This window comes from Leopardus geoffroyi, chromosome D4, assembly GCF_018350155.1.
Source record: "Leopardus geoffroyi isolate Oge1 chromosome D4, O.geoffroyi_Oge1_pat1.0, whole genome shotgun sequence".
Lineage (NCBI taxonomy): Eukaryota > Metazoa > Chordata > Mammalia > Carnivora > Felidae > Leopardus > Leopardus geoffroyi.
Window position 1 is genome coordinate 38,696,379 of NC_059342.1, and position 27,243 is coordinate 38,723,621.

Consider the following 27,243-nt stretch of genomic DNA (forward strand, 5'->3'; position numbering starts at 1 on the left):
ATTTTCAAATCCTATTTAAACAGCAGTTCATTTTCAATCAGTACGAAGTTCCTATTTAATATCAAGAGAATATTGATTCTGATTTACAAGAATCTCCATGAAAAAATTATTTTGATAGTCACTTGTAGGTATTTATGGAGAACAGAAAGCTATGTTATTCAAATTATTATAGGGAAAATTTTCATAAATATTCTGCAAGATATACACAGGAAATATTAAGAAGGTATATAATAAGGTATAGGTTCTAAAGTAGGCTCTCTTATTAACAATCTATATACATCACCGCAGAACCTCTCTTGGCTTTATACTTTACTTAATTTCTAAAATTCCCTGAAACTTTAAAATTCGGTACTTCGACATAAATGCAGGCATGTACTTACAACAGACATACGGTATCACTTGTGTGCTTTGGGCAAGCCGTTGCTACACGAACTGCTAGTGAACAAACATCAATTTTCCCTACAATCCTCATATTAATATTTTTAAAATATAAGAGTAGCATATGGATACATTATCATCAGCAAAGATTCAAGCCGTGCAGATATATACGTGTGTGCTTACAGAGTACAATCTGAAAGCTTTTCCTTATGGCTCCTACTCCCATTATTTTCCCTGGTAGAAATGGCTGGAGTCAGTTGGATGTCTTTTAGAAGTTTGTATTTATTTGCATAATAAATAGATACATATACACGTGCATACTCACGAATACTACATGCACTTGTACATTTTTAAAACCTCACTGAAACCATTAGTTAAATAGAATGTTTTCACTTTCTTTATTGAAGTATCTAATATCTGGGCAGGAGAGATTTCCATGTCCGTAAATAAAAATCGACTTCGGGGGCGCCTGGGTGGCGCAGTCGGTTAAGCGTCCGACTTCAGCCAGGTCACGATCTCGCGGTGCGTGAGTTCGAGCCCCGCGTCAGGCTCTGGGCTGATGGCTCAGAGCCTGGAGCCTGTTTCCGATTCTGTGTCTCCCTCTCTCTCTGCCCCTCCCCCGTTCATGCTCTGTCTCTCTCTGTCCCAAAAATAAATAAACGTTGAAAAATCGACTTCGATCTTGTGACCACAAAACTATTCCTAAGTATGAAAGGCACTGGAGCACAGACTCTGGAGCACAGGCTCAGATGCTCACAGCATCACTAGTTATACTCTGTGTCGTGGTCCCTGCATCTATTAATTGGGGAAAATAAAAGGACATATTTCAGGACTGTTGGGAGGATAGAGAGAGTTAATACCACAACTGGGACACCTGGGTGGCTCAGTTGGTTGGGTTAAGCATCTGTCTCCCAGTCAGGTCACGATCTCGCGGTTTGTGAGTTCAAGCCCTGCGTTGGCTCTGTGCTGACAGGTCGGAGCCTGGAGTCTGCTTCAGATTGTGTGTCTCCCTCTCGCTCTCTGCCCCTCCCCCACTTGTGCTCTCTCTCTCTTACTCTCTCTCTCTCTCTCTCTCAAAAATAAACATTAGGGGCGCCTGGGTGGCGCAGTCGGTTAAGCGTCCGACTTCAGCCAGGTCACGATCTCGCGGTCCGTGAGTTCGAGCCCCGCGTCGGGCTCTGGGCTGATGGCTCAGAGCCTGGAGCCTGTTTCCGATTCTGTGTCTCCCTCTCTCTCTGCCCCTCCCCCGTTCATGCTCTGTCTCTCTCTGTCCCAAAAATAAATAAACGTTGAAAAAAAAATTAAAAAAAAATAAATAAATAAACATTAAAAAAATTTAAAATAATACGATAAAGTACTAATAAGATATCTGACTTAAGAGAAAATGCCCAATAATTATTAGCCATTGTTGTTATCTTTATTACACATCTTTGTGCATATGAGAAAATTTATTTAGTATAAACTAGAATTATGGGCCGAATAATATGCACACTTAGATGCTGGTATATATTGCCAAAGAGTCTTCCAATTTTTGCTCACAAAAATATGGGAATACCTATTAACTGACCTTGCCAACCCTAAATTAGTTTGCTAATTTGAGCTGAAAGAAATATATTCTAAATAAATATAAAATTTAGAGTTTACTATGCATGTCCCTGACAATTAGTGAGAACGTGACAATTGTATATCTCCTGTCAATACTCCCTTCGTATATTTAATCCAACTTTTCATAAGTTTCATCAGGGTTTCCACTTGTTCCTGTCATTGATACACTGTATATGAAAAGTCTGTGATATATACCACAAATATTTCTGAGTCTTTACTTATCTTCTCAGCCTGTACATGTTATATTATATAGATATACATGCAGAAATTAAATTCTTTACGTAACCAAGAATTCTTTATGGAAAGAAATTCTTGATGCAATCAAAGTGTCAAATTATTTTTGTGCTTCTGGGTTTCGGAAGTTGCTTAATAAATCCTTTCACACAAAGTAAATGAAATGCTTTCTAGTATTTTTCTTATTTATAAATGCTTTCTTTTCAGATTCAGTTTTAATCCTTCTAGAATTGATTTCAGGGTGTGGCAAGAGATATGGGTCCCTTTCTGTTTTTCATAAAAGGGTAATCAATTTTTGCAATACGGTCCATTACATTCCTCTTCTTCAGTGTAAGTTATCATCTCTCTGGAATTATCAAATATTCTTGGTACAAAGAACTGAGGCAAGTGGGAGCATCACGCAAGCAAGTAACACCTTTAGACTCTTCGGGAACAATGACAGGAAACCATCATCCTCCACACAGTTGGAGTCTAACCAATAACCTGTTGGCCCATTCACCCAACTTTGGTGATTTTGTTCTAATGAAAAACAACAATGCACTTACTACAGAATTAGCTTCTGTATTACTATATTAATTATAATATTTAGCAGTAAATCATCTTCCTCAGGCCTCAAATAAAGGTTACAATTAAAAACCACTTTTCATCACAAAAAGAGGTCAAGCCACCCTTGTTAGCTGGGGTTTACTATAAATCGTGTAACAGAAATTTCCATGCATTATTCATAAAGGAGTTAACACAGACACACAGAAAAGAAAGAGCTAATCAACACAGCAGACAACATACGCCTACTTCAGAAACGTTTCTGGTTGCTGAACAACCAACTGAGTTTTATTTTTAAAAAGTCTTATGGATCTAAAAGAAAAGCAGCTCTTCCCCTGTAAGATGTTCAAAAATAATTCTATAATTTCCCAGTGCAACTTGGTAGCTAAACTGAAGTCTTGCAAAAAATCCACATTAATGTGCCTCTACTTGATAAGGCCTTGTTCTCAGGGAAACAAAATAAGAGGTTAAATAAAAATGTCAAGGACACTTGTAAACTGCCGTTTAAAGGTGATGAATAAGTGAGGGTAATACCTGGGCACATTATTTACTCAGATGATTTATTTATATAGACTAAGTAAATACTGAAACATTTACTGGACACAGCTTAATATTCTCAATGAGCACTCTACCACAAAAGCCTTTTCATAGTCTTTTCATGTGGGAAAATATACTACAAGCACAGCTGCCCCAACTTACCATCATTCTCCCACCCTTTCTGAGATAAGGTATAGTGCTTCCTTTATTGTTCGTACACTGACCCGACTGAGCAAAAGAAGCGACTGGTTTTATACCTTGAGAGCCTGTCGGTTTGTCACTAAGACTTCCTCAATCACTCTCAGCATTCTGACTGGAGTGCTTTAATTAGTTTTTCATACTAACCCCTGCTCCAAAGAAAGAAACAAACATTTTAAACATGGGTGTGAAGGCAGCAACATTTAATACTACAGAATGACTGTAAATGGAGATCTATAGGAATAGGTAGATTTTTATTTTTTGTTAATTTTTTTTTTTTTTGAGAGAGAGAGAGAGCACAAGCAGGGAAGAGGGGCAAAGGGACACACGCAGAGAGAGAAAGAGAGACAGAGAGAGAAAGAGAGAGAGAGAGAGAGATTGAGAGAAGCCCCAGGCTCCACACACTCAGCACGGAGCCCAACACGGGCTTGATCTCGGGACCTACTGTGGGATCGTGATCTGAGCCAAAATCAAGAGTCAGATGCTCAACTGACTGAGCCACCCAGCTGCCTCAGATTTTACTTTATTTTTTTAAATCATGGAATCCATTAGCTGTGTTGTATGTGCATGGTGCAAGAAGGGGCTTCTCTCTGGACAAACACCGAGTTTCCCTTGCACTAGAATCAACAGCATTTCCTAGTGGGACCAATATGAAGAATGAAGGACATGCACAAAACTGGTAATCATTTCATCCCTGGGGTGAGAGCCAGCGTGGATGTAAAACAAAGGGCGGGGCATGGGAATGTGGATAAGGAGTAGAAAGGAAGACTCCTTTCTATAAAGTATTCTATAAGTATATGTAAGTACGTATGTATTCTTATATAAGTATTTGATCTTTATTGGGTGTATTTAAAAATCCAAAACAGGAAAAAATAAATGAAAGCATCCTCTTCCCAAAACCATGTTGAGCTTTTAAACAAAAGTCTACAAGCACTTAAGTTTGTAAAACAATTATTTCTGCATTTTGTTATGTCTGTGAAGGTGACAAGGAAAAGGGGATAAAAAGAAAAAAAAAAATTCAAACCTATAACAATGAGAAAATCCACTGGGTTCTGGCCACTCAAATTCACACTTCAATGACCTTCCTCTGTTAGTCCAGATGCCATAGAAGTAGCTGGACAGTATTTTTCAGATTCCTGAGTAATGGTTATTTTCCTTGAACTGTTACATGATAATCAAATTAAGCAAACACCACTCCTTAAAAAATAAAAATCAGAATGGGCTCCCAGATGGGAGAATTGGGGGCAAAGGAGGTCCAAGGTGTGCCTCCAGGCCTTGGTATCCAAGCTGCTGGCCAGGCCCACACAATGCTTGTAGGAGTCAGGCCTTCCCCTAAGAGGACTCCCCGCTCTGGATGATGAGTTCTTACAGCTTCTGGTAGTATACATGACCACGGTCAAAGACTTCTCTCTCATCAAGGTAAGAGGAAAGGTGAAACTATTTGTGCATTTCCAACCACCAAGATTATCACATAGCTAACAAAGTAAAGTCAAAACTGTGAGCAATCACTGAGATCCTCACACTCTATTTTATACTTCTTTCAAATCAGTATGGAGGCTCTGCTGTCTTAAATATCATATACTGTATGATTTTATCTTATCAATTAAAGGATTCCAAAGTGAACTCACTTTTAAGAAAAATGGCCAGTTCTAAATTCCATGTCAAATTGCCATGCTGTCTTTTTTTTTTTTTTTTTTTTAACGTTTATTTATTTTTGAGACAGAGAGAGACAGAGCATGAACGGGGGAGGGTCAGAGACAGAGAGAGGGAGACACAGAATCTGAAACAGGCTCCAGGCTCTGAGCTGTCAGCACAGAGCCCGACGTGGGGCTCGAACTCACGAACCGCAAGATCATGACCTGAGCCGAAGTCGGATGCTTAACCGACTGAGCCACCCAGGTGCCCCAACCATGCTGTCTTTTTAAAATAAATTTAGTGCAAAGAAACAGGAAGATGGATGCATCATCTGGTTTTTTATTTATGTACAATTTTCTAGTAAATACCTTGGTACTATGAAGATGCCATAAAACAAAAACAAAAATAAAAAACAATGCTGCAGTGATTTACCAGGATGCAGAAACAGTCCTACTTGCTAAGAAAAACTGAAAGCACACAGGAGTTTCTCAATGTGTTTTAAAACACCCTCATTAATGTCTTCTTTGTTGTTTTGTAGTTTAAATATTTCAGTTGATAGGCCAGCTTGCCAAAATTTGCTTCAACAAAAGAGTAAACTGCTTAGGGAGAAAAAAAAAAAAAAAAAGGAGGCAAATAGACTTCAGTAAGCCAATATGGTGTGCTGCATACAGCCAGCATTTGCCCTGTAAAATATATGCTTCTCAGTATGCAGATTGTGTAATCCCTTTAAGTAACAATTACTAAGTTAAACAATGCAATCTGTCCCGCTGGCAAGAAGAAGTGTGCTATGCTGTGGATTAGGAGAGTCCATTAGGAGATGAACTCAGCTTCCAGCCCTGAGGCCAGTAAAGACTGAACACATTCCAGACGGGACGTGGTCACACAGACCGTCTCAGGTGTGGTGAGAGAGGAGCAGCTGCTCCATTCAAGATTATACCTTGCAAACCAATTCAAGGAGATTTCCCAGCATCATTTGCAAGGGTAACAGGTGCACCTTGAACGTGAAAGAAAATGCTTTGAAAATGTTCTGGCCAAAAAATTACTTGTTAATCAGGAAAGGAGGAAAAGTGTGCTAGACTCGCAGAAATTCTGCTCTCCATCTTGTTCAAAAATACAGATCTCCTTCCCACTGAATTTATGTGGAAAACAGATGTTTTTCCTATATTTAAGTAAGTTATTGTCCAGTCTTTTTATCTTCGTTTTTAATGTTTATTTATGGTACATTTCCAACATAGAAGAATAAAGAAAATATATCCATATATGAACTCTTGGCCCGGATTTAACCGATGTTAACATTTTGCCATATTTTCTTCAATCTCTCTTTCCTCTTAAAAGGATATAATTCATTACAGATACAGCTGAATTCCTACACTTCCTTCTTTCTCAAAGAATAAATTGTTTCCTGAAGTTAAAAAATGTCATTTCCCACACACACACACACACAATCCTCATAAAACACACTGTATTGTTTTGTCTATCGGTTTCTAGAAAATATTTTTAAAAACCCAACGAATCAATAGAAAGATAGGCAACACAATATAAAAATTGTCAAAAGATATTAAGAGGCCATGGATAGGAGTGAAAGCCAAATGGCCAATATATGAAATGGTGTTCAACCCCACTAGAAATCAGAACTCCAAATCCAAAGAGTAAGATACCATTTCACATCCAGAAGATTGGACAGGTTTTAAAATATTACTTATTAAACCTTATAAAGTACCTCACCAAGAAAATGAATGGAGTTGGGGCACTCGTGCCAATACTCTATTTCTAAAATATACTTGGCACAGATATGTCAAATAATAACTAAATTCTTCATCCAGTGACGTTTAAACATACTTTGCCATTCACTGTGATTTCTACATAAAGTATTTTTGGCATCATTTTACATAAAAACATATAACAGCATTAAATTTAACTTGCTGGTAAATATTAATGCAAGAAACATTTACCATCCAACTCTGCACGAAAATCAATTTTAAAACCATTAAGAAAATAAAGTTATACTTGTGATTTTTCTAAAGTAGACACAGCTAAAAACACAATTTGAGAAATACATTGACTTTTTTCTTTCTAACATGCAAATCCTAATCAAAGCTTTGAATCCTTGGGTCTATCATTCTGTAAAACTGAACAATTTAGGTAGTACTTAGTAGTCTAGTAAAAGATGCTCAATCAGCACTACCTGAATGAAACTGCGCTTTAGTCTGAATGAATCCATGACTGGAGAAACACGGTGCCTCCAACATGCTACTCCCACAATTCCCCATAAACATTGACCTCTAGAAAATTACACAGAAGGCTCTCCCATAAATAAAATGACAATCCCTTTGTACCTTGGGAGGAGAAGATGGAAGGGAGGGACCATAGTTCAGGCCATCGCTACAAGCACTGCCATGAAGAGATAAAATAGAGGCTTGAGTGGAGTAGATACTGTCATTATCAGGAGAGTACTGAGACTCAAATGTAGATTCATCTCCTAAGTCAGCCTCATTTGTGTCCACCTAGGAACAAAAATGATAGTATCGGTTGGAAATTCTGTTCTGTTACATATACGACAAGTCTCTACTTGAGACTAAAAAGCATTCCGGCATTCATTCTATCTCCTACATGACCCCTTCACACTCTGCGACACATCAGAGACCGACTAACGCAAGAGAGTAAGGACAAATCAGGGCTGGCATCACTTATTTATTCCAACAATAAAAGGGCAAAGGTAACAATTAACAAATGGCCTGAATCCATTCTAAGTTTAAAAAGTTCCATAAATTAAGGAAAATACTTTTTCCAGTCATACTATTTTAAAAAATACCTGCCCAACTCCTAGAACTGTCTAATAAAATGAATGAGGTCAACACCTTCCCTATTCAACTAACATAAACTCAACAAGTTTATTAGATTTTATTAAATTTATTAAAGTTTATTAAATTTTATTTATGTAAGTTGAATTAAATTTCAGCAAGGCATCCAGGCAAATATCTATTTAGAAAACTCACTAAAACAATATATTTTAAATTATTTTTAACTAGATTTTAAAACCATTCAAATTGCAAACTCAGAACCTGATGGTGATCATCAGAAACCAGAAAGAGTATCTGTGGTTTCATGCTGAAATTATACTAACAAACAAGGGGCCTGATTATGGCTGTGGGGAAGCTATAAACTCCTATTGTTGGAAAACTCATAGAAAGTAGAGAATTTGACTGTATATTAACTCCTGTTACTATTGGGGCACCTGGGTGGCTCAGTTGTTTAAGCATCCGACTCTTGAATTTTGGGTCAGGTCATGATTTCAGGGTTCGTGGCACTGAGCCCCATATCAGACTCTGTGCTGACAGTGCAGAGCCTGCTTGGGATTCTCTCTCTCTCTCTCTCTCTCTCTCTCTCTTTCTCTCTCTCTTTCTCTGTCCCTTCCTTGCTTGTGCTCTTTCTCAAAATAAACTTAAAAAACAAAACAAAAAACCCCAACTCCTATTACTATCTTCTGTAGCAGAACGAAGTGAAACAATCAACTCATGATGAGTCTGAAGCTCCATTTACAATTCACTTACAGTTACACCTTAGAGTACATAGAACTAACATAAATGCTACTCTTCTCCAATATTACCAGTATTTTCTGTCTTGATGGCAAAATCCCTGGTGTTCTACTTCTTTGTGATTTCAACTTACATGTGTTTTGCCAAGAGAAGAATTATAACATTATACCAGGTCACATTCTTACAAAAACATGGTAAGAACACAGATAGGCCATTTCCAAGTGACCCTCTTTCTAATAATACATTTTAAATATATGTTCAAAATTCATTAGTTAACTGCTTTGTTGAGTTTTACTCTTCACAAATACACACATATAGAACAATCTAGATAATAAATAACACTGCTATCTAGATAGATGGTATTAACTAAGCTTTGTGCAATGGATTAATATTGTAATGTGATACTGTTGCGTTTAATATACACCAAAACTTTCCAAAAGGCAATTTTAGGAGCTGGTTAATATAAAAATATTAACAAGGAGAACTGTCTCCCCAGAATTAGAAGTATAAAAATCAAATAATTCATACTTTGTTTTAAAGCAAGATATGCACAATTGGTTATAAGTACATAATGGAGAATGTCATGGGTTTTAAACCTCGCTCTAGTCTGATGCCCTGAAACAAGAATTTAAAAAGTTGGGCACATTCCTTTGTAGTCACACAGGGCAATGTCTGCCCAAAAGAAAAGTTAGGTCAGGAACCTGGCTTTAATAGAAGTAATGCAATAGGATGTACAATCTGTTGTATTTATGTTGTATAAATGCCACATGTTTATTTATATCTAGTATTTACCTTTATATTTTAATTATTGCCATAGTATTGTCTCCTCTACCAAACTGTAAAGTTATTAGGAGCAAGATTCATGTGTTTATTCGTCAAAGTGACCTCCAGTGGTCCACAAATACATTTATTCCAACAAATAATTTTTACATAGATCAAGTAAAAATAAAATTTTAATTAAAAACTTTCTAGCAAATCAGTGATGTTTATACTCTGTAATTTGAGAAAACATGGATTTTGACTATTTTGGAAACTTTTGTGTTCTTAATAACTGCATCAATTGATATATTTTCACATTATTTAAATATCAAATGGAAAAAATACACTTGTTAACCTTGTTAACAGGTAGCCAAAACACCTGATTAATGACTGAATACTAAAAACAGTTACATAAATGCCTAGAAATGGCCCAAGTATGAAATTAAAACAATTGGGTGTTTCAACAACTTTTGGTATGACGTGAAGATTAATTCTACCAGTTGTCAGAATGCATTGCCAACTGAATTTCCTCCCCAAATCCAACAAACGGTTTTCACACATGATTTCTGAACTATGAGAACCACTGCAGTTGAAATTAAAATGTTTGCTTTTCCAAAACATAATGAATAATGAGTAGAGTAAGATTTTAGACTATTTTGAAAGGCAATAAAGACTCGTAAGATTTCTGAAAGAAAGCTTGATAAGTTGTGGCCACTAACCAGAGCCAAGTCAGCCCTGAAGAGGGCTTTGTCAGCCAACCCTTCCTCCTTGCAGGAGTGTGGCGAGTAGAGAAAGGAATCTTCCTTAGCAGAAACATAACCTTCTTCTGGTGAAAGCTGCAGGGAGAATGAGGCTCAGTGTTTGAGGATGAGGATGAGAGAGAACAGCAAAGAGGAAAGAAGGAAAGCAGGGGAGGGGGAAAGGAGAAGAACAGTCAGAAGAGAAGAGGAAAAAAATGGGCAAGTTTTCAAATGATAAATATTCATATTTAATGTTTTGATTTGTTAAATACAACAAGGATATTTCTTCTAATACCAACACATCAACTGTTAAGTGAGAATCCCTTCTAACTTTTTCATTCTTCTTATAAAAGATCATCCAAATCAATATTTTTTTATGTTATAGTAATCTTCTGGCCATTTTTATCTGCCAAATATTTTGGCTACACAATGACTTCTTAATATAAAAATAAGTAAGGCACTTTTTAGGTGTTAAGATATAAAAGAAGCTGCATGAAAAAAAAAAAAGAACATTAAAAAGAAGGATCAACTTCTAGCTGTCATCCTTTACTAGAACATGATTATAAAGCATGTGATTTACTTGACAAGGAATGTGAGTGAACTCTACAGTGAAGCCTCTCAATTGAGCATGGTTTAAAAAAACACACAAAAATTCTCTCTGTAGACAATCTGCTTATATTATAGACCCAATGTAAGGATATTGTAACTGATCACACTGACAGAAAACCTAACATTTTTATTTCAATCTCAAATAAAATAGGCTAAAATCTTCAGATTGCCTTGCCCACATCACCTTGTATTAATAACATATGCAGAACTTGCCTCCTTTTCTCTGTTTTCATAAATATATTTTCGTAGGCTACCAAAGTTCGCTTTGTAATACAAAGTGAGGCATGAAAAATTTAATGAACATTGCAAATATATTAATAAAGCTTACTATTTGAACAAATGCTTTCATAAAGTCAGCAAATTGTTATTTGATGTTTAGGCAAATACACCTCTGTGTGTGTGTTTTAAGAAAGGTGTATTTAAAAAAAAAAAAAAAAAAAAAAAGGGGCGCCTGGGTGGCGCAGTCAGTTAAGCGTCCGACTTCAGCCAGGTCACGATCTCGCGGTCCGTGAGTTCGAGCCCCGCGTCGGGCTCTGGGCTGATGGCTCGGAGCCTGGAGCCTGTTTCCGATTCTGTGTCTCCCTCTCTCTCTGCCCCTCCCCCGTTCATGCTCTGTCTCTCTCTGTCCCAAAAATAAAAATAAAAAACGTTGAAAAAAAAAAAAAAAAAAAAGAAAGGTGTATTTGCCCTTTCACTTAAAATAGATTTATAAACTGAAAAAGCCCTCCAAATATTGAGAATGTCTCTAATATTTATTTGCAATTCAGTGATAAGTGCTATGTTGTAATCATTATACCTAATAAACATACTGACGTTATGTAGCATGAACTGATTAGTTGTTCTTAATACTGTACTAATTAATAACAGGAGGTCTATTCCCTCCCAGAAGGAGAGCCAGAAGCTGATGAACCTACTGTGAAAAGTTCAATTTCTTGCTCTGCAGTCATTAGACAAGAAATGTGTTGAAATCAACAGAATGCAGGACCTTAAACCACACTGACAGAGATTCTACTTTATTCCACTATAATTAAAGATTCCACTGTCAGTTGTTAATGCTATTAATTTCTCTAATACCCCACTACATTGGTATAGATGTTTTAAGGCATATTTCTTTGAAAATACTCATTTGATACTCATCGTGACCTTATTACCCAATAAAAAAAAGATCAAAAGTGAACTACAAAACTATAATTTTAAAGTTATAAATTTATTTCTGAATTGTCAGTTTTCTTCACTTTTTAAAAAAATATTACTCAAAATTAAACCTTTATACTCATAGAGCCAATAACCATCTTGGTCAAAATTACCAAATGTCATGATTCATTCACGAGAACACCTTCCGAAGCTAACAGTAGGCCTGAAAGCCATTTTGTTTACAAATTTTAAAAAATCAGTAAAACATGAATTCTTACAGGTAAAGGCTTGGCTACTCCAATTCTCACAGTTCCTGACGGCGCACCCTTCAGCGCCTGCACAGCTTCCTCAAGACTGCTGTTTTCCAAGTTAACATCATTGACAAACATGAGTCGATCTCCAGGAAGAAGTCGACCATCCTTTTCGGCAATGCCCCCAGGCACCAAAGAACGAATTACAATCACAGTGCTTGCTGGATCAATGGGATCCTGACAAAATGAGGGGGGAAAAAAAAAATAAGGTAGTTCCTTTTTACATGGGGGGGGGGTGGTGGTGGTGGTGTGGGAGTTTTTATAGATTGGACACTCTGAATTGTAATGGATGGGTACTCATTTCAAATGTCTCAAAAAAGAATTTCAAGTACCACTTCTGAGGAATGAGTGGGGCAAAGGCTGTCTCCGTTTTGCAGAGTGCAGAAGGAGTTCCCCCTGAAGGACGGCATCCTCAAGTACCAAGCTGTTCCTGAGGAGACCTCATCACTGTACAGATCCCTTTAAACTTGTAATTTGAATTTTCGATAAGCTGCCCAATTTTATAACAGGCTTTTGAGGCCAGACATCAGATACAGGATTATTAACAGCGTTTGTTAAGTAGGATGCTACTGCTGTGGAGTGTACTGAATGACGGTCAGGCCTGCCTTCTTGAAATGAAGACATCTAGAAAGAGTCCGTACAGTAGTATGTGACGATACAGCGTTCAGATACACAGCAACAAGGCTCTGCAATCAAGCCCCATGAAGAACACAACTCCTATGAGTCCTCAGAGATGGCTCTCCGGTTCAGTATTAATTAATGAGAAGCAACAGCTGTGCTCTCGCACCCGGCATAAGCATTTCCTCAGTTACTCAGCACAGAACACAATGCAGGGTAAGGGTGGAGGCCACACTTGACCAATGTAAGCTTATTCATAAATTTAGTCATTTAGTCAAATGACAGGAACCCATATCCAGTTAGAACTCAGTCATTCACTACAGACAAAAGAAATAAGTATTTAACACTTTCAGTCTTACCACTAAAGTATGAACTATCAATTATGAGCATGGGAATAAGAATAATTTAGACATACTCCCCAAGTAACAAAAAAAACCTCTATTTCTAGGATATTCCTAAAATGTATTTGTAAGCTCTTCAAATTCTCAAGGCTGAAATCTAGAAAAGCTCAATGAATTCAATGCTAAAAGAACCCTTCATGATAAATGAATCCTATATATCATCATTTGGAAAGATTTGCTAGAAACAAGAAAATGTCTTTGAAAACTAAAATATTAACTGATTTTTCTATTATCCACAATATACCTTTAGTATTGTATCATTTTTTTAAAAAAATGGTTAAAAACAGGATATATTTACCTGATAATCTAAGATGCTAAACCCAAGTCCTTTGTTTCCTTTCTCCAGCTCAATATGCTGAACATCAGCCTCCCACATGGCCAAAGGTCCTTGAACCTCCTCCGCATTCTGACCCACGTCGGTCATCACCAGCGCAGGATCCTCTGTCTCCGAGGACCCGGTGAACTCGCCCAGATCTACGTGCGGCTGCGTAACAGACCGGGCAGCTCTTATTTCAGAGGCACTAGTTTAGCAGACACATACCAACACTACAAGGGAAAGGGAGAGGCCCCACATCTGTCCAGAATAAAACACCCACAAATAAGGGTAGCAACAGCTTACCATGAAACCTTTGCAAATTAAGGCAGTCATTACTGAAAGTTGTTACAGAGGAAGAAATACCTAACTTGGAACAGGCATTAAAAATGTATGGTTCAAAGATCACCTATAAAAATACACAATGGTTACATCTCAGCAGCAGGACTGTGGGCGGTTTTCACTTTTTTTCATCAAGTGTCTGAATCACCTCTACAGTCAGAAACAAAATGTAGATCTATTTTGATATTAAAGAAAAGGAATTCTTATGATAAATAACAACAATTGGAGAGGAAACGGCTATACGTAAAAGTTTTGTACTCTCGGCAAACAAAGGTTCTAAAATGTTGTGACTTGTGCATGTGATTATTTCATGAATAAATTAGCACGCACAGTAAGACAAGATGTGAAGTCAGACTGGCCTGGGCTTAAAGACGGGGTCTATGATTTCTTACTGTGTTGCCTTGAGCAATATTCTTAAGCTGGACTTCAGAGTTACCCATTTGATAAAAGTTTTGAGGATTAGAGGAAGTAACATTTATAAAGCATTTGGCACAGAAATAGGAATACAGAATGTTAGCTTCTTTCAGTAAAAATATATTAAAGTGAACCTAAATTAATTCAATTTTGTTTATCTGTATGAACATAACAAATTCAGGAAAGGCATGTTTCTGATGATGAAATTCTAGTTGATATGCTACCTTTGCTGTTAATTACTGCATATGCTAGGACCATGGATGCAAATCTGCCTACCTGCTTTATTGTAATAATCCCCTTTATACCACATTAAAATGTATACGGATATGCACGGTGCCAGACTGGTGTCTCTACAATTCAGAATTATGTTCCTTATTTACCCTGTTCCACTCATATGAATATTACATTCTTCAAAGTTTTCAGATTTACTCCACTGTACCGATTCCTGCAGTCTGATGTAAATCAAATCCTAACATCATGTCTCATTATACCTTAAATGAGATTTGACTAGACTGCAGATTACGTAAAATTCAAATTCAAATACCAAATGAAAGAAGAAAGGCTTAAAAACATTTTAGACGCCATTTAGGCTTCCCATTACTGATTCCGAGTGGTCTCAGATCTAATACCTTTTCTGCCAGTTCAATATCACATATGTCCAGGCTATCCAATTCTGACTGGGGGGTGGGCGGTACAGTCCGTCGACAGCACACCATTGTCACTTCTATGGGCAATTCTTTCAAAATATTCACCACATCTTGGTGATTCTCCCCAAGCAAAGTTATGCCATTCACCTGTGCAAAAAGAGAAGTTGCTCAAGAGGGAACATTTCATAACATGAATACTCCTTTGAAATCAATCTTTTATTAAATAAATAGGGATTTTACTCCAGTGATTACCATCGTTCTGCTGTGCTCGGAACTACAGTCACCTACATAGTTGACTTAAAACAACTCACATGCAATTTATAGTTGTGTCGGAAGATAATCACTATCTTCCACCCACATTTCATGTGCCAGTGTAGTAGCTGGGAAAGGGAGAAGTAATGATAAAAATACCCAGGAATGAAGGGATAAGGAGGGGATTATTTTACAAAGTGACATTTCATATCATTAAGCGATAAATTACAAGGGAAAACAGTACATACAGCGTGCCAGTATGCTTTTCAAAGCCGGGGGAAAGAATATATTCAAATTTTCTTAGTTACTCCTTAAACACATCTGGAAGACGGCACAGTACCAGATATAACAGTAGTTACTTAATAAAGGGTAATGAGAACTGGCTGGATTGTTCACTGCCCATCTTTACGTTTTTTGTGACTCTGAAACATGTACATGTATTATCTAGTCTAAAAAATGAAAAGATGTTTAACATTTTTAAAAAAGAAAGTGTTTATGGTTCTCTGGACTAAAACAAACCAAAAAAGGGGCGCCTGGGTGGCGCAGTCGGTTAAGCGTCCGACTTCAGCCAGGTCACGATCTCGCGGTCCGTGAGTTCGAGCCCCACGTCGGGCTCTGGGCTGATGGCTCAGAGCCTGGAGCCTGTTTCCGATTCTGTGTCTCCCTCTCTCTCTGCCCCTCCCCCGTTCATGCTCTGTCTCTCTCTGTCCCAAAAATAAATAAACGTTGAAAAAAAAAAATAAAAAAAAAAAAACAAAAAAAAAACAAAAAATACCCGGCATGGAATTATGTGTGAAGATCAATGTACGTACAGATTTGAAATTTCTACTTTTGGTGGGTTTTTACTCGCATTATTTTTCTCAAGTACCCTTTGGAGGGGAAATTTACAATAAGAACTTACTTATTATGCATACTATTATTACACATTAAGCCCCCCTGCAGCCTTTTCAGAAGTTTACTCAAGGGGATAAAGGAATGGAATAGCTCTTTACTTCCAATAGCTCATCTCCACTGAAAAGCTTCCCACTGTGTCCAACAGGACCTTCTGGTAGAACAGATCGGATAAAGTGATGTCCCACTGTTGCTTCCAGACTTATCCCCAACCCACTGCTCTCACTGAACTTGATCACGTGGGCCACCTGAAAGGAGAAAATCATCATGAATCTAGCACTTTTTTCATTTTTTTCCCCTCATGTATATATTTTATGTTCACCCCAAAACAGTCAACTTTCTCACAAAAGCTTCAAAAATCTTATTGTAGAGCTGCAAAGCTTTGGAGCTTTGCCTCTGAAGGATTATTGATTATCTGTCAGCTCTAGGAACCAACACAAACCCCGAAGGAGGAGCCAGGTGCAAGCACCCAAGATACTCTGCAGTGCCTAGAGATGCTGGTAACAGATGGAGGGTCGTCCAAACTACCACAGATAAAATCAAATGCCTGAGCTCCAGCAACAGTATAGAAAAGACACATACCTAGCATTTAAACTATGTCCTAGGGACCGGGCTGACCCATTGCACAGATTATCTCATATGCCTCTCATAAATAATTCCAATGTCTATCCTTGTTTCCTAAATTAGGAAAATGAGGTTCAGAGACAGTCCTTTTCCCACAGTCACACAGACAGCTCTAAAAGAATTTTGAACCTGAAGCAGTCTGAACCTGGAGCCCACACTCCTGACCTTATGCTGTGTCAACAACCGACAACGGTCTTTAAAAGTGAATCAAAGCTTGGGGCGCCTGAGCGGCTCAGTTAGTTAAGCATCCGACTCCTGATTTCAGCTCAGGTCATGATCTCGCAGTTCACGAGTTCGAGCCCCACGTGTGGCTCTGCACTGACAGTGCAGAACCTGCTTGGGATTCTCTCTCTCCCTTTCTGTCTGCTCCTCCCCCACTCTCTCTCTCCCTCAAAATAAATAAACTTAAAAAAAAAGTGAACCAAAGCTTAAAATAGGAGAATGAACTTCCTATTTCCCACTATTACACTAAATAATGAAGAATGTTAGGAAATCACCCACTTTCACAAAGAATCCAATCATTATAATATTAAAATCAGAAGGTATACCAATGATTATCTACTTCGGTCCCTTTATTGTACAGTTCAAGAAACTAAGGGATAGAGGGGCTGAGATTAATTTTTTTTTTTAATTAAAGAGATTTTTTTTTTAATTAAAAAAAGATCTCTTTCAAATCTTGCTAATGGGTGCAGGGCTATTATCAGAAACTGCATCATCCAATTTTGAAATCTGCTGGATGAAATCCTTCTAACTCCTTAAAACCCAATTTAAATGTCACTTCCTCTGAGCAGCTCTCCAGGTCCCTCTCGGCTAATGTCCATCAATCCTTCTTTCTACTATACCACTCCTCTTATGACTACATTTATTCTGTATAATCACATAGCAAACAACTTAAAGTCAGATCTATGTCTTTGTTCAATGAAGGCCAATAAATAGCTTAGCTCTTGCTTACAGCATGCTTTGCCCTTGACACATAACTGGGAGTGCTACCAGATTACTGGACAATGCGCATGAAAGGCAGCCAAAAGTTCAAGGTCCTGTGAGCAAGTGGTTCCTTAAAAGGTTCCCTTCACTATTCAATTACCCACGAAGAAGTGCAGTCTGGTTATTTGTCCCAGCCATGTTAATCCCAGCCCAAAGAAGGAATCTCCCAACTTTCTTTTCATGCCAAATTAACCACAGTTAAGCTGGACCTTATTGTATTCTTCCCTGACTTGATTAGAATAGTAACAACAGCTGGACTTCTTATTTGTTAGCCATCTTGAGTTTAAAAAAAAAAAAAGATCATTGTCATGAAGATTCAATGAAACACTAAGAACACCGCTTAGCACAAAGTGCTCAATAAATGCTAGTTACTCTTATATGACATCTGTTCTTTGATCTCTTCTAATCTAGAGTTGTTTGAATATTATAAGCAATAGGAAAAATTCTACTTAACCTAGTATTTTATTTTTCCTTTTGAAAACCGTGAAATTTGCTGGTGTACATCTCAAGACTGATAATTTGGGTCACAATTATTAAGTCTCTTTTCAGGACAGCAAATCATGATTGCTGTATGAGATATGCAAACTGTTAATAAACATAAAACATTCACTGTGGCATAAGTGGTATGAAAAGAGAATGCAGAATTAAGCCTCTTAAGGAAAATATATATGTAAAGGAATAGTGGGAAAAATCCTCTTACAATATTATATATGGATCATGATGATTTTTTTTTACCTTTAAGTAAATTCTGTCATTCTATTCTGACCCTTTCTCTAAATCCCAGACTTAAGAATAAAAACAAAAAAACAAAAAAACAAAAAACAAAAAAAAAAAACATTCCTTTTGTCGAAATATTGGTGAATTACAAGTCCTAAATTTTTCAACCCATTTATCTCAGTTCCTTTGTTGCTATCCAACTTTCTCCTACCTAATTTTTTTAATACAGGAATCAATGCATTTAGGTCTTCAAAAAAAGTCCTGGGCATTTGCTACTTCTCTAGGTCTCTTTATGAAGATCATCTTTATTTTTGTCATGAACTTCCTGCTCAAATACAGTTACAAGTTAGGAAGTTAGGGAGGCTAAGCTAACCTACCACTATTTCATAATTAATTCCCATAATCCTTTGCCACTTCGTCAGCAGGGCAGCTTCCTGTTGTTGTGGGTCTTCTGTTTCTTCCATCTCTGCTGCCAATAATGGATACCCTGAAATAGTCAACACAATGACGTTAGTGACAAACTACAAAAATCTCCATATTTTAACATTCTATATAAGAGACACTGTGATCAGAACCTGTCTGTTGTAGCAAGTCTGACTCTTCACCCAGTATATGTTACCCTTATTTTTTATTAAAAGATAACTGACAAACAATATCCTATTAGTTTCAGGTGTGTATCATAGTGATTTGATATTTTCATACATTATAAAATGACCCCCACAGTAAGCCTAGTTATCATCTGTCACCATATAAAGCTATTACAATATTACGGACTGTATCCCCTATGCTGTACAATGCATCCCCATGACTTATTAATTTTATAACCAAAGGTGTACCTTTTAATCCCTGTCTCCTATTTCGTTTGCTCCTGAACCCCTCCTCATCTTGTATCAAATAGTTGTTTCCCATATCTATGGGTCTATTTAATTTCTTTTGTTTGTTTGTTGTCTAAGGATAAGCACTAGGGTAGATGCATTCGAATCATTTAGAAGCTTTTCCCTAGTTTGTGTAAAAAAGAATTTGGGACTTCTAATTCTAAGTCTAGAGCCTCTCCCACCCATCCTCCCACACACATATGCACATTCACAAGCAAAGACGTGGTCTGGGCCTTCGAGATGATCCCCCACACCCATCCCTATGTACTGTCTCAAGTTTCATGCTCTAAAAGCTTTTTATTCTTTCCTGCTACTCTTGATACTCATTTTAGCCTAAATAATTTCTTCACCTACTTGTATAAAAATGGCAGAGTGCAATTAACACATATGAATCCTACACATCACACTCTCAGGATATTACTGCAAACACAAATATTCTTTTAAAATAATAAAAGTAAAGCAAAATTTTCAGCAGAAAATAAAACCTGTTAATAATGGAGTAGATACTTCAAAGAACCACAAAGCTCCAAAGGAACTATTAACAGGAAGACCACTCTTGGATTCTGTTCAGTAGATGTAAGTTACCAAAGCGCCTAAAGCAATCTGACAGCTAAGGAAAGCACATAGCTCCCAGCCTAAAAAGATGGCAATAATATTCTGGCATAATTATATATTAAAACAATGCTGCTCTAAAAAATGTTTAAATGGCTCGATGAAGTAAGTCTACGTTTATACTGAAAGAAATCTCAGAAAGGTTTAATAATTTCTCCATACAATTCCTTTCCAAACCAATTCCCCAATATTAAGATTTAGAATTTATGAAAAATTGACAAGGAAAAGCCTCCCAAAATAGAACGGTTTCATTCCTAAGAGCTTATGCTTTAAAAGAAGATTTTCATGTTTCTTTTAAAAATACTTCATAATTTTATTATTGCTTGCTCAATAAGATATGAACATGTCGGCTATACTGAAGTAAGGGGACTGATACAAAACCTTGTACATAACTGACTGATTCCTAAAGCCCTCTGGTTTCAAAAATATGTAAGACAGACTGGGGTGCCTGGGTGGCTCAGTCAGTCAGGCATCTGACTTCAGCTCAGGTCATGATCTCACAGTTCATGGGTTCAAGCCCCGTGTCGGGCTCTGTGCTGACAGCTCAGAGTCTGGAGCCTGCTTCGGATTCTGTGTCTCCCTCTCTCTCTGCCCCTTCCCTGGCTCATGCTATCTTTGTGTGTGTGTGTGTCTCTCTCTCTCTCTCAAAAATGAAAAAACATTAAACATTTTTTTAATTAAAAAAATATGTAAGAAAGAACATACGACCATAAAATATGCCAGCTATAAATGAACTATTTTAATCTGTTAGAGAAATTAATCCTATCTACAAATAAAGACTTAAAAACATCTCTTTTTCTTTCATGATAGATTTTTTTTAGTAATTTACAATATATCCATAGAGGCTTAATCACATTTGCAAAAATCATTTCTCTAAAAAACAAACAAACAATAAAGAACGTAATAACCTGGCTCCAGGTGTTTACCTTCTTCTTCAATTGGTAATATGCTGGTGTTTCTACTCAAAGATGAAGAATCTTCATCTTTTTCATAATTTTCTTAAAGATAAGAATATTTTAGTAGTTACATCTATGATATAATCAAGCACATGACGTTTTTCAAATCCCACTCTATTTATCTGAACCCCTCAATGAGTGTTTTTTTGTAAGTAAACCTTTCAAAACAACCACCTGTACTTAAAGGGAAGTTCTCCTGTGACCTCCCAATTTCCTAGTACTGCAATGAACAGTATATGGCATAAATACCAGAATGGTCAACAGTTTGAGAAATGAAACAGCATTTTCAAACCAAAAGCCTGGCTTCTACTAACAAACTCTAACACCAGTCAGCTACCTGGGGATTTCACTAATTTTCAGAGATATTCATGTACTAACAGCTTATAAAAGACATTTCTAAATGTGTTATGAAAGTAGATTCCTTCAGGGGAAGGCTGGATGTTTAGAAACATGAGGCTTGCATACATACACAGCCCAGGCCGAAAAGGTTCCCCCTAAAGGGAAAGAAAACATGGCAATGACACCCAAAAGTAAGGCAGGGACAGAAGGTTAGATGCACGTTTCCGACTCTGAAATGGGGACTGAATAAACAGGAAAGAAAGAAATTTGCTTTAATCGAGAGCCCATTTTATAGTCAACGGACACATCCCTGGTTCTCGTTAGTCCCAACTTCATCAAATTTCCTTTTTACTTGGTTCATAGTGAACAGTTAAGACTAAAGACCATTCTTTAAATAATTTCAGAATTGGAAAAACATCTAAGGGATATAAGGGTCTAACTGAAAACCAGCTGAACCTGGCACTACCTTTGCTTCCGCTGGCATTCCCAGGAGACAAGACCGCGTCCTTCGTGACATCCTCCCTTGACACCAGCTCAGCCTCTTGCTTCGTTCCTCTCCTCATTAGTGTCAGGTGCACAGTTGGTCCTGTGTGTCGCAACACCTCTACTGCTTGTTGATTGGTAAAACCCTGAAGGTTTGTGCCATCTACCTGTGATAAGAGCAACAGATGTTAAAAAATAAATGAATATTTGTATTACCGATTCACGCAATGCATGTTTACTGCTTGTTAGTGGGAAAAGAATGGGGCTGAGTGCTCCCCTAATTGCAGAATGGATGAACACCTGTTTGGGGACTAGTAATAACTTAGAGCGCTAGAATTACCCAGAAGAGTTTTGCTTTGCGTATTAGAAATTATGGTGTCTCGCTTCTAGATATTAGGAACCAACAGTTCCAGGGTGGGAATACTCTTTTATATTCCTCAGGTGATCCTGATACACAGTCAAGCTCGGAAATCAGTACTCTGCAGGATATAAAGTGTAGAAGACAGTGACAAAAGTAGTCCCTGACAGCACTGATGTATTCCAAAATCACACTTAACCTAGCTTTAAAAAAAGACGACAAAACTACCTTCCTTTTTATTTCTTTGCCTCTTCAAAAAATACATGGGGTTTTCCCTTTTTCTAGTTCACAAAGGATGAAACATTTGAAGGTGCCCCTGTGATCTTTCCAAACTGAAGATATGATCACATCGTCCCAACCCTGCCTTTGGTAGAATATTCCTTAGGTCAATTTTCCATACTGTGAACACAACTTAGAAAGACCTGTGTCAAGTGTCCCCAGCTGCACCACCAATCTCATCTGGCACGGGGCTGCCCACCCCTGTGCCCTCCAGCCCCCATACACGCATTTCCACTCCCACCCTGCAATGCTCCCCTTAGCCAGAAGGCCTCTGCAGGTTCTGCTCCCCGAGTCTAGACTCTCTGGGCTCCCTCCAGCCCATGTTCTTTCTCATCTGTCCACCCAGAAAACACCTGTCCGTGCAATAGTTACGTTCAGAACTGAACTATCATAAGGTCTCTGACTAACTCAAAGCCCCCTTTACCATTTCTCCCTCCCAGCATTAACCAGAAGATTTTTAAAAATTTTTTAATGTTTACTGATTTATAAGAGAGAGAGAGGGAGAGGAAAAGACAGAGTGCGAGCAGGGGAGGGGCAGAGAAAGAGAGGGAAACACAGAATCTGAAGCAGGTTCCAGGCTCTGAGCTGTCAGCACAGAGCCCAAGGCGGGGCTCAAACTCAGGAAGGGCAAGGTCATGACCTGAGCTGAAGTCGGACACCTAACTGAATGAGCTACCCAGGCGCCCCTTCCAGAACTTTAATTTTACAGTTTCTGTCATTATTAGATTTGTGACTACATACTCCAAGAGGACGGGCTCTGATGTCACCAAAAGATACCGCTGTCTATACAGCAGATATTCATCCCAAATGGGAATATAGAGTCATTTGTCCATTTGTCAAGGATTTATTTGTAAAGCAAATTACCTTTTGAATAAATAAGTGCAGTTTATAGCACCTTATTTTTTTAAATTTCACTGAAAATTATAAAATTTCAAAACTACATTGAAAACGGTTTGGAAAAGTGTAACATATTTAATATTGAAACTCAAAGTCATTGATATTTCTTTTGCATTGTAAAATGGGTATAAAATGGCTGTGTAAGTGTCATGCTTTTCTAAGCACAGTGCTGGCCACATTAGGCACTGAAATGAATGAGAATTACAAGAGCTAGATCATGATCTCTAAGATATAATACCTTATATTATATCTTATAATATATAGATTATAATATATAGATTATATGTATACATACATACAGATATATGTATACATATATAGATTATATGTATATCTATAATATATAGATATATGTGTATATATATATGGACATATATGTGTATATACATATGGACAGAGAGAAAGAGAAAATATATATCACATATGAATACATAAAGGGGGGAAGAAGAGGGAGAATGCAGTGTTTAAGCAGTGTTTAATTGGGAGATACTCAAAAATCTAGAGACTTCTGATATAGATTTTTCTAAATTTATCTAGATAACAATCTTACCCTTTGCAAGTTACTTAAAGTTGACATAATACTTTTGAGTTTAGGTGTCTACCTCTCTTCTCTTTCCTCCTACCTTCACCCTGTTGATTCCCTTTTGGAATAACTAATAAAAATATAACAACAGAGAAAACACTGCAACACAACTGGAAACCATGGAAAAATAAAAGTCCCTATGCCAGTAACTTGGAGGAAACTTCTACTAGGAGTGGCCTGGACATGACCAGATCCAAAGCAGGCCAGTTGAATCTATGTGAAAGAATAGTTTGTTTGGTCTTTGAGAAGAAACTCCAGTAAAATCCAACAACAGTCTCTTATTAAAATGAGGTAGTCAGATGGTACCTGTGGATCTTAACCAGTGATTCCACAAAATTGCACCAAGTGCTAAAGGCTGCACACCATGCTGGGAGCATGCAGCAGCATGGAATTACACATATGCAATGACATCACACCCTACACACATGCACCCACACAACCCCAACCAACTCCTGGCTCCACAACAGACACAGAAAACAATCTCTCAGTACACAGGGGCAAAACTCCCCACTGTGATACCCCAGCACTGGTTTCATCTTTATTAATCTACAAGTGAAACTTAAATAAATTTAAATGTTCCCCTTCCTTCTTGCTCTGTCAATTCCTGAATCATCTGGACAAAACCAACACAATCTTTGGCAGAATCCATCTCAAATCCCATTTGTACAAGCACAATTCCTACTAAGAATGATGAAAGGTCACAGGATATGGAGGAAGATACCATGTCCAAAAGAAGGTGCTTGCACTGAGGCATCACTACAAACATCTTCCAATGAAATTGTTACTGTAGTGAACAGGAAAAAAGATATTTTCTGAAACTTCCCTCAAAAGGATTCATATTTCACTGCATTCATGGCAACATGGATTTAGTTATAAAGAAAAAACAAATATCTACCAGAAAGGAAAAGGAAAGCTGTTACAATGAGGGCAGTCAACAGGATTTTAAATACTACAAAAACAGCCAGGTAATGGAAGGCAGGAGCATACAATGTTCCCCTATTTCAGAAGAAAAGAATAAGCAAAAAAATTATCAGAAAATACTAAAGACATATATAGGCTGATCTAAAAATCAATATAAGTGAAAAGAATTACAAGGAAAAGAGAATAAATGAGGAAAAAAATAAGCAAAGAAATGACTAGGAGGTTAGGAAAATTTACCTTAGTCTACAAATAAAAGAGGTACATGAAAAACCAGAAAACAAATTTAAAAAACAAAACCAAAGAAAATGCTAACACTTAGACATATCCTGGTAAAATTCTTGGATTTCAAAGGTCAAAAGAAAAAAGAATCTGCCAGCATTTAGACAACAGAGTGAGCAGGTTATCCAGAGAATTTGTGGTAAAGAAATTACAAATCAAGAGTTTTACATTTAGTGTGATATATGTAAAACTGGAAATCATGGTTGAGATGCTAAGATGATTTATATCCTGTACCACAACGAGCTATGAGAGCTATGAGCGGGCCCATCAGGCAGAAATTTTTTTTTTTTAATTTTTTTTTTTTCAACGTTTATTTATTTTTGGGACAGAGAGAGACAGAGCATGAACGGGGGAGGGGCAGAGTGAGAGGGAGACACAGAATCGGAAACAGGCTCCAGGCTCTGAGCCATCAGCCCAGAGCCTGACGCGGGGCTCGAACTCACGCACCGCGAGATTGTGACCTGGCTGAAGTCGGACGCTTAACCGACTGCGCCACCCAGGCGCCCCCAGGCAGAAATTTAAACCAAGTAGTAAGGATGAAAATGTACACACAGTTACGGCATAGAAGAGGTGGGTTGTTACAGGTCAGGAAAAATTAAAGAGGAGGTTTGTTTTTTTGTTTTGTTTGTTTGTTTGTTTAAGACAGAAGATGACTGTAAGTCCCCAAACCACCCACTTTGATGTTTCACCCTTGGCCTCAGGTCAGAAGAGATCAGTCACCGGTAGTAGGGAAGGATGCAGTGGATTATGTCTAACTTCATCGGGAGGACAAGGGAGAGGCTGTTTAGTCGCTTTGACAAGGGAGCAAGAGAAAAATGGCTATTATGTTGATAAATGTCTGACTTTGGGCATAGACCTGAGGGAGGCCACGCACATGAGAAAGTCAGGCTCAAGCCATTTTGAAACCTACCCAAGAGTGCCCCTAGGGAATGATGGTACCCCAAAGACAATCTACGGAGTAGACTGCTGAGAAACCAGAGGCCAAAGGTAAGAAAAGTCAGACGAAAACTCCATCATCCGTCTTGGGAAGTTAAATCAAACATCTTCAGGAACCCATCTAGGACCTCCTAAGAATCCAAGAAGGAACTCTTAAGAAGCAGTTTTAAGCATCTGCCAGGCTCACTCGGCACAAAACCATCTTACAGCAGAAGAGTCAAAGACAGTGTATCTGATTATCCTCCCTACACTTCCTTCTCTCACCTTTTATGGTGGTAGGAGCAGAACCTGACATAAGAAGGTGAGGGAAAAAAAGAATAGCTAGGTAGGGAAAGATAAACTGGAGCATACACTCTCTATCCCTAGGTAAGCCATCACTTCAGATCAAGCTTCTGCTACACCAGGGCTGTAGTTTAAAATTCAATTACTACTTAGGAGGAGAAATTTTCTATCTTTTCTTTTCTTTCTTTCTTTTTTTTGGGGGGGGGGTGGGTTTTTGTTGTTGTTTGGTTTGTTTCTGGTTTTTGTTTAGAGAGAGAGAACAAGTAGGGGAGAGGGGCAGAGGGGGAGAGAGAGAGAGAGAGAGAGAGAGAGAGAGAGAGAGAGAGAGAGAACCTTAAGCAGGCTCCACGCTCAGTGCCGAGCCTAACGTGGGGCTCAGTCCCATGACCCTGGGATCATGACTTGAGCCAAAATCAAGAGTTGGACACTCAACCGAATGAGTCACCCAGGAGCCTGACGAAATTTTCAGTCACTAAACTGGGACTGTGTTTAGTGATTCTAATTGGCCATAGGGCATTTCATTCTCTGAGAATGAAGTAAGCCATGATACTTGTATAAGATTTCTTCCAGAGGGAAAGGGAAAATCCTTCCCTATTAAAAATTAAAAAGGAATGTTGCAAAATCTTAGAAGTTGTTTAAGATTGCCTCCCCTAAGTTTCTCTTATGGAATGTTTTTGTTATTCCCAAACTGTCCAAGGCAGCAGAAGAGATTCTCAGACAGAAAAGGTTTGGCAAGCCTACCAATACATTCTCTTTCCATAAAATTTACTCAAAACACTCTAGCTGATTGAGAGATTAATCAGATTTAAAATTTAAAGAAAGAAAACAGTGGCATACAAGATCCAGTGCTGAGGAACAAGTAAAATTCAAATATAACAGTATTAGAGAAAAATCAGATGCTTCAAGTCAGCCTGTAAAAGACATAAAAAGTGGTATGTAATGCCAGGTGTTTATAACAGCAGAAAACTGTAAAAAAACATTAACCATCCATGAATATGTACCGCTTAAATATATTACCATA

The 27,243-nt window shown here is 37.8% G+C and overlaps 1 protein-coding gene across 21 annotated transcripts in view; it reads right to left on the reverse strand.

The window, feature by feature from the left end:
- Positions 1 to 27,243, reverse strand: part of MPDZ (multiple PDZ domain crumbs cell polarity complex component) — a 164,342-nt gene that overhangs the window by 71,306 nt on the left and 65,793 nt on the right. For 6 of the 21 annotated variants that reach the window (XM_045469448.1, XM_045469455.1, XM_045469449.1 and 3 more), the window contains exons 11-19: positions 21,671 to 21,854; positions 20,818 to 20,907; positions 18,800 to 18,909; positions 16,199 to 16,345; positions 14,937 to 15,101; positions 13,537 to 13,722; positions 12,187 to 12,396; positions 10,145 to 10,261; positions 7,467 to 7,634 (exon numbers count right to left, since the gene is read on the reverse strand). In XM_045469448.1, the coding sequence (XP_045325404.1) occupies positions 7,467 to 7,634; positions 10,145 to 10,261; positions 12,187 to 12,396; positions 13,537 to 13,722; positions 14,937 to 15,101; positions 16,199 to 16,345; positions 18,800 to 18,909; positions 20,818 to 20,907; positions 21,671 to 21,854 (1,377 nt within the window). The remainder of the gene's footprint in view (positions 1 to 7,466; positions 7,635 to 10,144; positions 10,262 to 12,186; positions 12,397 to 13,536; positions 13,723 to 14,936; positions 15,102 to 16,198; positions 16,346 to 18,799; positions 18,910 to 20,817; positions 20,908 to 21,670; positions 21,855 to 27,243) is intronic. The other 15 variants (XM_045469450.1, XM_045469457.1, XM_045469452.1 and 12 more) reach the window with 5 other exon arrangements.